The sequence below is a fragment of the Oncorhynchus gorbuscha genome, linkage group LG10, assembly GCF_021184085.1.
Source record: "Oncorhynchus gorbuscha isolate QuinsamMale2020 ecotype Even-year linkage group LG10, OgorEven_v1.0, whole genome shotgun sequence".
NCBI lineage: Eukaryota > Metazoa > Chordata > Actinopteri > Salmoniformes > Salmonidae > Oncorhynchus > Oncorhynchus gorbuscha.
This window is the reverse complement of record NC_060182.1, coordinates 48947704-48958662: the sequence shown is the minus strand read 5'-3', so window position 1 is coordinate 48958662 and position 10959 is coordinate 48947704. Positions and strand designations below refer to the sequence as shown.

Below are 10959 nucleotides of genomic sequence, written 5' to 3'. Positions count from 1 at the left end.
ATAAAGAAAAGGAAAAATAATAATAATTATTTGCCCTCAGAACAGGCTCAATTTGTTGGGGCTTGGACACTACAAGGTGTCGAAAGCATTCCACAGGGATGCTGGCCCATGTTGACTCCAATGCTTCCCACAGTTGTGTCAAGTTGGCTGGATGTCCTTCTACCATACCCCGTTCAAAGGCACTTCAATATTTTGCCTTTCCCATTCACCCTCTGAATGGCACACATACACAATCCATGTCTCAGTTGTCTCAGAACATACAAATCCTTCTTTAACCTGTCCCCTTTAACCTGTCCCCTCCCCTTTCACTTGGATTCACCTGGTCAGTCTGTCATGGAAAGAGCGGGTGTTCTTACTTTTTTGCTCCAATCGCAGTGTACATTGTATCCTAAAAATATGGGAAATTACTTTATACTAATAGATTTGCACAGAGAAATGGATCTTGTTTAAAGGGAAATTTCACGCGCTAATTTGACCTCATTTTTGGGGGCATGCTGGGAACTACACCTGCTGATTTCACCTAGTTTTTATTTGTCTTGCTTCTCAAGACATTCCAGTGGCCATGACAGGAGCCAAACGTGAGTTGGCTTGTGGGTGTGGTTTGATGTAGGTGTTTCTTGGGTGTGTCCTTGCCACCACCAAGACACACATCCGTCAGAGCCTTGCCCGCAGCTGTTCCCCCCCACTCAATCACAACAAACACACCTCAGGTTGAGTTCAATAACTACAGGCAGATGTATGGTGAGATGCCGGAGGAAGCTTTGCATAGGTCAGTAGTCTACAAGGTAATATAAGAAGAATGAAATTGATGAGTTTATGTAGATATTCTAAACTAAGTGTTTTGATAATCTTCAAATGTAGTAACAGGTCAATGTAGAATTAACCCTTTACATCCCGTGTCAAACTCACTCCACAGAGAGCTGAGTGCCTGGGGTTTTTCGCTCTGCACCTTGGTACTTGATTGATGAATTAAGGTCACTAATTAGTAAAGAACTCCACTCACCTGGTTGTCTGGGTCTTAATTGAAAGGACAAAACTAGAACCTGCAGACACTAGGCCCTCCATGGAATGAGTTTGACACCTCTGCTTTACATAATACCATAGAATCAGTGTTCTGCTAATATAACAATGTGAACCTTTCACATTTCATTGTCATTCCCAGCCGATACAGATACTGTGCCTATCTGCATTTTGTCTGGTGGTAATGGGGCTACCTTGGCTAACATGTCAGAGTGGTCATATCTCTCTGTGCGGTGTCTTGTGTACAATAGGATTTTCCTGATCTGGGTGAGGAATACACAGTTTTTCTCTCTCCCCATATTTACTGATACCATTCAATTCAATCATATCAAAAGACAAGTAAAAGTTGTGTCTAGTCAAATTTTAATGTCGAGTGCCCGGGTCCCTCTCTATTCAGAGACATCAGTATCAAGCCCATCTGTCAGTCTGGACTTCATCACATCATTTTGCAAGTCTCCATGTGCTTCTCCATAGATGCATCTGTGAACACATACACATATAGTCACTGTTCTATTACCAATGACAGTTAGGAAAGGTGATATCTGACAAAGAAACATATACTATGTTGAAGATTGAACAGGTCAGACTAAACCTACCTAACTCTGGTCTACCCATCGGCGACCGTTGGTGAGCAGACAAGAGGTGAGGCCTTTACGGCGCCATATTGATAGGTACGGCAGTGTAGATCAGCTCCTGGCCACTCAAAGATAGGGGTCGGCCAAACACAAACAGAGCACTGACTAATTGATCACTGGTGGTTATGATTAGCACGGTGGAACCAACCTGATCACTGGTGGTTATGATTAGCACAGTGGAACCAACCTGATCGCTGGTGGTTATGATTAGCACGGTGGAACCAACCTGATCCCTGGTGGTTATGATTAGCATGGTGAAACCAACCTGATCGCTGGTGGTTATGATTAGCACGGTGGAACCAAGCTGATCGCTGGTGGTTATGATTAGCACGGTGGAACCAACCTGATCACTGGTGGTTATGATTAGCACGGTGGAACAAACCTGATCACTGCTGGTTATGATTAGCATGGTGGAACCAACCTGATCACTGGTGGTTATGATTAGCACGGTGGAACCAACCTGATCGCTGGTGGTTATGATTAGCACGGTGGAACCAACCTGATCACTGGTGGTTATGATTAGCATGGTGGAACAAACCTGATCACTGGTGGTTATGATTAGCACGGTGGAACCAACCTGATCACTGGTGGTTATGATTAGCACGGTGGAACCAACCTGATTGCTGGTGGTTATGATTAGCACGGTGGAACCAACCTGATCACTGGTGGTTATGATTAGCACGGTGGAACAAACCTGATCACTGGTGGTTATGATTAGCACGGTGGAACCAACCTGATCACTGATGGTTATGATTAGCAAGGTGGAACCAACCTGATCGCTGGTGGTTATGATTAGCACAGTGGAACCAACCTGATCGCTGGTGGTTATGATTAGCACAGTGGAACCAACCTGATCGCTGTATTCACAGTTCTATTTCACTTCAGATATCATGATATGCATACACAGGCATACACACATAAATCAGACTGGTTCCAAGAGGCTCGGTTATCAAGGTGAATTGGGACAAAACTCGAACATGTTTTGAGCTCTGACCAGGTAAAATGTCACCAACCTGATTCAAGTGTCCTCCCTGTTCCATTTATAGGAATGCTCACAGCGAGGGGCATGTCTGTGTGATGCTGAGGGTCCCCTAGCTGGTCTTCTCTATGTTGCATGTTCTGCTGCAAACTGGCAATATCTCAAACAACTGCAGCAGGCAATCCTCATAAACAACGTCCTTTATCTTATGAGGTAGTGTTGACTGGGAGGGCCTGTGACATGGTGATACAATAGACAGCCATGTGGTAAATTACATTATGTTATAAACAAAGCACAAAGCTTTTGAATATGCAATTCACAAGCAAAATGACAACTACTTGGCTGGGTAATGAACCTACTAGTTTATCACACTGGGTATTTTTTAGACAACTTTTCACAAAACATACTTTACCATTGTCGATGAAGCCTTCTGTGTCATCAGGGCAGTAACTCAAGATAATTCGAGGTCGTCACTAGGCTGCCTATTTCTATCATTTCTCTTCTTAAAATGTGATTTTAAATATAACCATAACCACACTGCTATCCTTATGCCTAACCCTAGACTTACATTAAGACCAAAAAGCTAATTTTTGTTTTCATACATTTTTACGATATAGCCAGTTCTGTCTTTGGGGATGTGGTAACTAGTGGAAAGGCAAATGATATGCTTTACAGACTGTAGCTCCAGATTGGATTAGATTCAGGCCGCTGATGCCATAATGGTTATTTGTTCACTGTATTAGTCAGACTTACATGCTGACCAGACTGCTTGTGTGCATGTTGAGTCTGTCCATCCACACCAGACGCGATCTGGACACTCAGTTTGACAAACTATCTCTGAACCAACTATATTATTTTGGGGACAGTTCAAAAAGTGTTAAACATGTATGGCAATTTAGCTAGCTAGCCTGCTGTTACTAGCAAATATTTCCTGGAATATAAACATTGGGTTGTTCTTTTACAGGAAATGCACAAGGTCCTCTACTCAATGAATACACAGATAAAAGGGTAAACCGAGTTTGTTTCCAGTAATCTCTCCTCCTTCAGGCTTCTTCTTCTTCTTTGGACTTTATTTGGCAGTTGCTAACCAACTTTAAGGTGCATTACCACCACCAACTGGACTGGAGTGTGGACCTCAGTTCATCTTTCAATCACCCACGTGGTTATATGCTCCTAACAACCAATGAGGAGATGGTATATGCTCCTAAGAACCAATGAGGGGATGGGAGAGGCAGGACTTGCACAGCATCAAGCATCACAAATAGAACTAAGTTCTATTTTAGCGCCTGGCCACACAGACGCTCGCGACCAGTGTGGATGCAATGATTGACTAATATGTAGGTGTACATTTCTTTTGCAATGCTTGCGCATGCGTCACCAGCGGTGTGGTCAGCATGTTAGACATGGGATAGTTACTACTATAGCGGCATCCATTATTTAGTCTTGCCCGAGACAATATAGAATACACTTGTATGAATTACGAACTAATTGCAAATCCAACTTGTAGGCTAACGTTAGCTAGCTAGCCTGCCTCACGACGCTAGCTTTAAAAAAAATGATAACGTTACATAACCAGCAGTATCTAGACTATACAATCGTATGAGCTACGACCTAACTAAATTGTAGAGGTAGCTAGCTAGTTAGCTACGCTAATATTATCTAGTCTGTTTCGCTAGCTAACATTAGCTAGACTGCCTCGCTAGCTAACAATAGCTCGCCTGCCTCACTTTATCAAGAGATGGCTACCTAGCTACATAATCAGTAATAACGTTATCTAACGTTGTTAGCTAAATTATACCAGAAAGGTATATATATTTCAGTGTTTCTGGTTATACTCACCACCACCGGCCGTTGCACACCAAGCTAGCATTACTGGTGCAGACAGTTGTGGACAGACAAACTCCAAGCATCTATTCCGACCGCATACTAGGGTCCTTTGGCAGGAAATGCTTACCATAGATCTTTGGCTGTGGAGGCATGGTCAATCCGTATAGGCCCTGTGATCCTCTGAGCGCGTTGGGGGCAATGAAGCCCCATTCAATGACGGGAAGCAAAGTGGTCGAAGGAGCGATGAAGCCCCATTCAATGACGGAAAGCAAAGTGGTCGAAGGGGCGATGAAGCCCCATTCAATGACGGGAAGCAAAGTGGTCGAAGGGGCGATGAAGCCCCATTCAATGACGGGAAGCAAAGTGGTCGAAGGGGCGATGAAGCCCCATTCAATGACGGGAAGCAAAGTGGTCGAAGGGGCGATGAAGCCCCATTCAATGACGGGAAGCAAAGTGGTCGAAGGGGCGATGAAGCCCCATTCAATGACGGGAAGCAAAGTGGTCGAAGGGGCGATGAAGCCCCATTCAATGACGGGAAGCAAAGTGGTCGAAGGGGCGATGAAGCCCCATTCAATGACGGAAAGCAAAGTGGTCGAAGGGGCGATATGCACGTGGAGCTTGGCAAAAGGGTGCATGATTTGTTGACATAATTGTAATCCAAACCCAACCTTCATTTATTCGATATCACGCACTGGGGTTTCAGTTTCAAATTCTGTTTTAGACGATACTGACTTTATGACAAAAATGTTCCTATTTACACTTTGTTCTCAATTTTGACACTGTAATAAATGATAACGGCACTGAGCCTATTTCTAAAATGTTTTATGAGTTGGAGAACACATTGGGAGGGATGTTCTTGCATGCAGTATCCTTCTAGATCCTTGACATCCTTCATCTGAGTTGATGGACTGCCCTCTTCAATTCAATTAACAGGTTTTCAATGAGACTGAGATGACCATTGCACAATTTTGATTTTGTGGCCAATGAACCATTTCTTTGTAGATTTTGCTGTGTGCTTGGGGCTATTGTCTTGCTGGAACATCAATTTGTGGCCGCGATTCAGCCTACTGGCAGAGCCAACCAGGTTTTTGTTTACAATATCCTGGTACTGGGCAAAGTTCATGATGCCGTTGACCTTAACAAGGGCCCTAGGACCAGTGGAAGCAAAAATAGCCACATAACATCAAAGAGCCATCACCATATTTTGCAGTAGGTTTGGGGTTATTATGCTCATGCATTCTCATTTAATTTCTACGCCAAACCCACCTTTGGTGTGTATGGTCAAAGAGCTCTATTTTCATGTCATCCCCAAAAGATGTCAACGACTGGAGTTTGCTAAATGGCATTGGCACTTGGATTGCAACCTGTGCTTTGCGCAAATTACATGAAAATGGGTCTCTTTGGTCACGCACACCAGTGGTGGGTTTAGCGTCAATAAAAATGTATGAGCAAAAACTAACCCCATACCTACTGTAAAATATAGTCGTGGATCTTTGATGTTACGGGGATATTTTGCTTTCACTGGCCCTGGGGCCCTCATGAACTTCACCCAATATCCGGAGAGTTTAGCCAAAAACCTGGTTGCCTCTGCCAGGAGTCTGAAACTTGGCCGCAAGGGGATCTTCCAGCAAGACAATAACCTCAAGCCCACATCAGAATCATCAAATATGTTGTTAATTGGCCACAAAATCCACATTTTGCAATGGCCATCGCAGTCTCCTTTGGTTTGAATTGAAGAGGTCAGTACATAAGTGCATATGAAGGATATCAAGGATCTGGAAGGATTCTGTATGGACGAAGATCCCTCCCAATGTGTTCTCCAATCTCATAAAATATTTGAGAAAAAAGCTCAGTGCCATTATCCTCGCAAGGTTAGGTATCGGGGCGGCAAGGTAGCCTAGTGGTTAGAGCATTGGACTAGAAACTGAAAGGTTGCAAGTTCAAATCCCGGAGCTGACAAGGTACAAAATCTGTCATTCTGCCCCTGAACAGGCAGTTAACCCACTGTTACTAGGCCGTCATTGAAAATAAGAATTTGTTCTTAACTGACTTGCCTAGTAAAATAAAGGTAAAATTGAAATGTATTTTGACCCCTAACTTTTTGATATTTTTAAATAAATAAATTATATTAAATAATATAATTTCCTCCATTTTTTAGCATACAATACATACGGAACAAAAATATAAACGCAACATCCCACAATTTCAATGATTTTACAGAGTTTCAGTGAATACAAGGAAATCAGTCAATTGAAATTCCTTAAGCTAATGGATTAATCTATGAATTTTACATGACTGGGCAGGGCGCAGTCATGGGTGGGACTGTAAGGGCATAGGCCCACCCACTTGGGAAACAGGCCCATGGACTGGGAAGCCAGACCAGCCAATCAGAATTAGTTTTTCCCCACAAAAGGGCTTATTAAAGACAGAAATACTCCTCAGTAAGCCCAACTACCCCTTTTTCTCCCCAATTTAGTGATTACGATCTTGTCTCGTTGCTGCAACTCCCCAACGAGCTCGGGAGAGGCGAAGGTCGAGTCATGCATCCTCTGAAACATGACCCGCCAAATCGCGCTTCTTAACACCCGCCTGCTTAACCCGGAAGCCAGCTGCACAAATGTGTTGCAGGAAACACTGCTCAACTGACGACCGTAGTCAGCCTACAAGTGCCCGGCTCACCACAAGGAGTTGCTAGAGCGCAATGAATCAAGCCCCACTGGCACAGAATTTGTGAGAATTAAGCTTTTTGTGTGTATGGAACGTTTCTGGGACTTATATTTAAGCTCATGAAACATGGGACCAACACTTTACATGTTGCATTCATATTTTTGTTCAGTTTATCTCAGTATTTACATTATTAATTTTATACAGTCATATCTGCTCATCTTTATTGAGTTTGTCAATAGTTCCGTCCCCTGCTGTATATTGTGTATATATACAGTAGCCTGCATATGAAAGACAGTACTGTGCAGCAGTCTTCATCGACCTTGCCAAGGCTTTCGACTCTGTCAATCACCATATTCTTATCGGCAGACTCAGTAGCCTCGGTTTTTTGGATGACTGCCTTGCCTGGTTCACCAATTACTTTGCAGACAGAGTTCAGTGTGTCAAATCGGAGAGCATGCTGTCCGGTCCTCTGGCAGTCTCTATGGGGGTGCCACAGGGTTCAATTCTCGGGCCGACTCTTTTCTCTGTATATATCAATGATGTTGCTCTTGCTGCGGGCGATTCCCTGATCCACCTCTACGCAGACGACACCATTCTATATACTTTCGGCCCGTCATTGGACACTGTGCTATCTAACCTCCAAACGAGCTTCAATGCCATACAACACTCCTTCCGTGGCCTCCAACTGCTCTTAAACGCTAGTAAAACCAAATGCATGCTTTTCAACCGATCGCTGCCTGCACCCGCATGCCCGACTAGCATCACCACCCTGGATGGTTCCGACCTTGAGTATGTGGACACCTATAAGTACCTAGGTGTCTGGTTAGACTGCAAACTCTCCTTCCAAACTCATATCAAACATCTCCAATCGAAAATCAAATCAAGAGTCGGCTTTCTATTCCGCAACAAAGCCTCCTTCACTCACGCTGCCAAGCTTACCCTAGTAAAACTGACTATCCTACCGATCCTCGACTTCGGCGATGTCATCTACAAAATTGCTTCCAACACTCTACTCAGCAAACTGGATGCAGTTTATCACAGTGCCATCCGTTTTGTCACTAAAGCACCTTATACTACCCACCACTGCGACTTGTATGCTCTAGTCGGCTGGCCCTCGCTACATATTCGTCGCCAGACCCACCTACAAGGCCATGCTAGGTAAAGCTCCGCCTTATCTCAGTTCACTGGTCACGACAGCAACACCCATCCGTAGCACGCGCTCCAGCAGGTGTATCTCACTGATCATCCCTAAAGCCAACACCTCATTCGGCCGCCTTTCGTTCCAGTACTCTGCTGCCTGTGACTGGAACGAATTGCAAAAATCGATGAAGTTGGAGACTTTTATCTCGCTCACCAACTTCAAACATCAGCTATCTGAGCAGCTAAACGATCGCTGCAGCTGTACATAGTCTATTGGTAAATAGCCCACCCATTTTCACCTACCTCATCCCCACAGTTTTTATTTATTTACTTTTCTGCTCTTTTGCACACCAATATCTCTACCTGTACATGATCATCTGATCATTTATCACTCCAGTGTTAATCTGCAATATTGTAATTATTCGCCTACCTCCTCATGCCTTTTGCACACATTGTATATAGACTCCCCTTTTTTTCTACTGTTTTATTGACTTGTTCATTGTTTACTCCATGTGTAACTCTGTGTTGTCTGTTCACACTGCTATGCTTTATCTTGGCCAGGTCGCAGTTGCAAATGAGAACTTGTTCTCAACTAGCCTACCTGGTTAAATAAAGGTGAAAAAAAATGAATATAGGTTCTAACATGAGTGTCAACTTCAGTTGCTTATCTAGATACAGTGTCTGGTGAGGACTCTGGTCTCCTTGGGGCTGAAATACCTGTATATTGGGTCCATGAAGAAGGCCGAGGGCTTGGTGTAATGCAGGGAGGGCTGCTGCTGGGGCGGCTGGGCCAGGGGCTGCTGGTGCTGTGACAGCAGGGGCTGGAGGAGGGGGTGGCCCTGGGGGTGCAGGGTGTGTTGGTGCGGATGGCTGCCGGGGTGCTCCTCCTTGCATTGGTTCTTGCGGCTGGACGGCTGCTCAGGGGCCACCACCCCGTTGTGCACATCCCGTCTGTGGCTGCTGATGCTGAGGTCGAGTGGCTGCTCCTCATCCCCCGGGAGAAGGAGGGGGGTGTTGCTGCTACTGCTGGGTGGGGTCGACTTGGCGGGGGCCGGCAGTTTTGGTTTGGTCTTCTTTGGCTTGGTGGTGAGGTCAAAGGGCGATGGCTCTTCAGTGCGAGGGGCAGCCATTTTGTGGGGTGGCGGATGTTGCACACGAGGCGACTTGGGCTCAGCCTTGAAGAACATGCCGGGTTTGAGGGCACCGGCCCGCTCGGTGAAGGGGTAGAGGGAGTGAGGGAAGTTGGGTAGAAACTGGAAAGGGAACATCGAATGGCAGGGCATCGAGCCCATATTCTTCTCTTGCAGGCCCATTAGCGCAGGGCCAAAGTATTTCTCAGCGATGGAAGCGATGGCCTTGATGGAGTCGGTGGCAGCGGTGGCCCCTGTGGGGGGCAGTGCCTGTTCGTCCGGATGCGGAAAGGAGTGCTGGGAGGCGACCGAGAGGAAGGGGGGCTGCTCGCAAGCCAGGTTGAACGAGCTGGACACCGCCGACACTGAGCCGCTGCTCACGTTGTCCGGCCGCCCATCCTGACCGATCCTATCTGTCCCCACCACCCCTCCAACGCCTGCCTCCTTCCTTCTCTTCGTGCCGCTGACCCGCTCCCGTTGTTCCCGCTCACTCTCAGCATCGCTGTCTAACTCTGAACACGAGACGGTGCCGGTGGTGGTGTCTAGGTCGGTGCCGCTGGTGGCGTTGACTTCCTTCAGGTCGCTGCCGTCCGACACCTCCGATATCTTGGCTTTGGCCTTAACTTCTCTGTACGCCAGCTCCAGCCTCTCTTTGTCCTCCCTCTCCTGACTGCTGAGGAGACTATTTCCTCCGTTGTTGTTGTTGATGGAGCTGATCAGAGACAATGGAGTCCCGTCCAGGGGGCTGTGAGGCAGCTTGCCCTCCTGGCTCCCACCGTTGTTACTGTTCTTGCCCAGGGGGCTCTTCAGAAAGGGGCTGGGGGGCAGTAAGGACGGTCGGGGGTAGAGCAAGGGGACGAAGAGATCCGGGAAGCCATGGGAGAGCGAGGGGAAGCCAAGCGGCCTGGGGGAGAAGGATAGGCTGGCGTGAAGATGGGGCCGGGAGGGGAAGTAGTCAAGGAAGGCCAGACCTGAGTGGTTGAGTCCCGGTTGGTGGTGGTGGGGATGGGACTTGGACTTGGCCAGGATGGGGCTGCTCATAGGGATGCCGGGAGCAAAGAGGCCCCCGGCAGGGCCATAATGGTTCTTGCCCTCACAAAAACGCTGGTGCTTGTTGAGGGAGGAAGTAGTGCTGAACATCTGGCCACAGTCTTTGCACTTGATCTGGGTGCGGCAGTCGGCGTGCATGCGCTTGTGGCGGCACAGGTTGGAGAACTGCGTGTAGGACTTGTGGCACACCTCGCCTGGGGAGACACACAGCCCACATGGGCCTGATTAAGCCCATTTAAACACTGTCACTAACTCAGAGTACCAAGTTAACAGTCAACACAGATACAACACTACTTAGAAATAATATACACTGTGTACAAAACATTAAGATCACTTTCCTAATATTGAGTTGCACCCCCCTGTGTGCTTAGTGTGCAAAGAGAGCATCGTTGTCTTGAAAGAGTACATCTTGTCCCGACACTTCCAGACAAAGCATGCAGAGAAATATAAGAATATGTCTTCTGAGCAGAGGGCAAGTGCATCGAAAGAGTTGCTTTCTCAGTTGCAAAAG

General features: G+C 46.5%; 1 protein-coding gene across 3 annotated transcripts in view; it reads right to left on the bottom strand.

Annotated features, from left to right (window-relative positions):
- The window catches only part of LOC124046197 (histone-lysine N-methyltransferase PRDM16-like), a 451439-nt gene that overhangs the window by 49271 nt on the left and 391209 nt on the right, over positions 1–10959 (bottom strand). For all 3 annotated transcript variants that reach the window (XM_046366309.1, XM_046366310.1, XM_046366311.1), the window contains exon 8: positions 8986–10642. In XM_046366309.1, the coding sequence (XP_046222265.1) occupies positions 8986–10642 (1657 nt within the window). The remainder of the gene's footprint in view (positions 1–8985; positions 10643–10959) is intronic.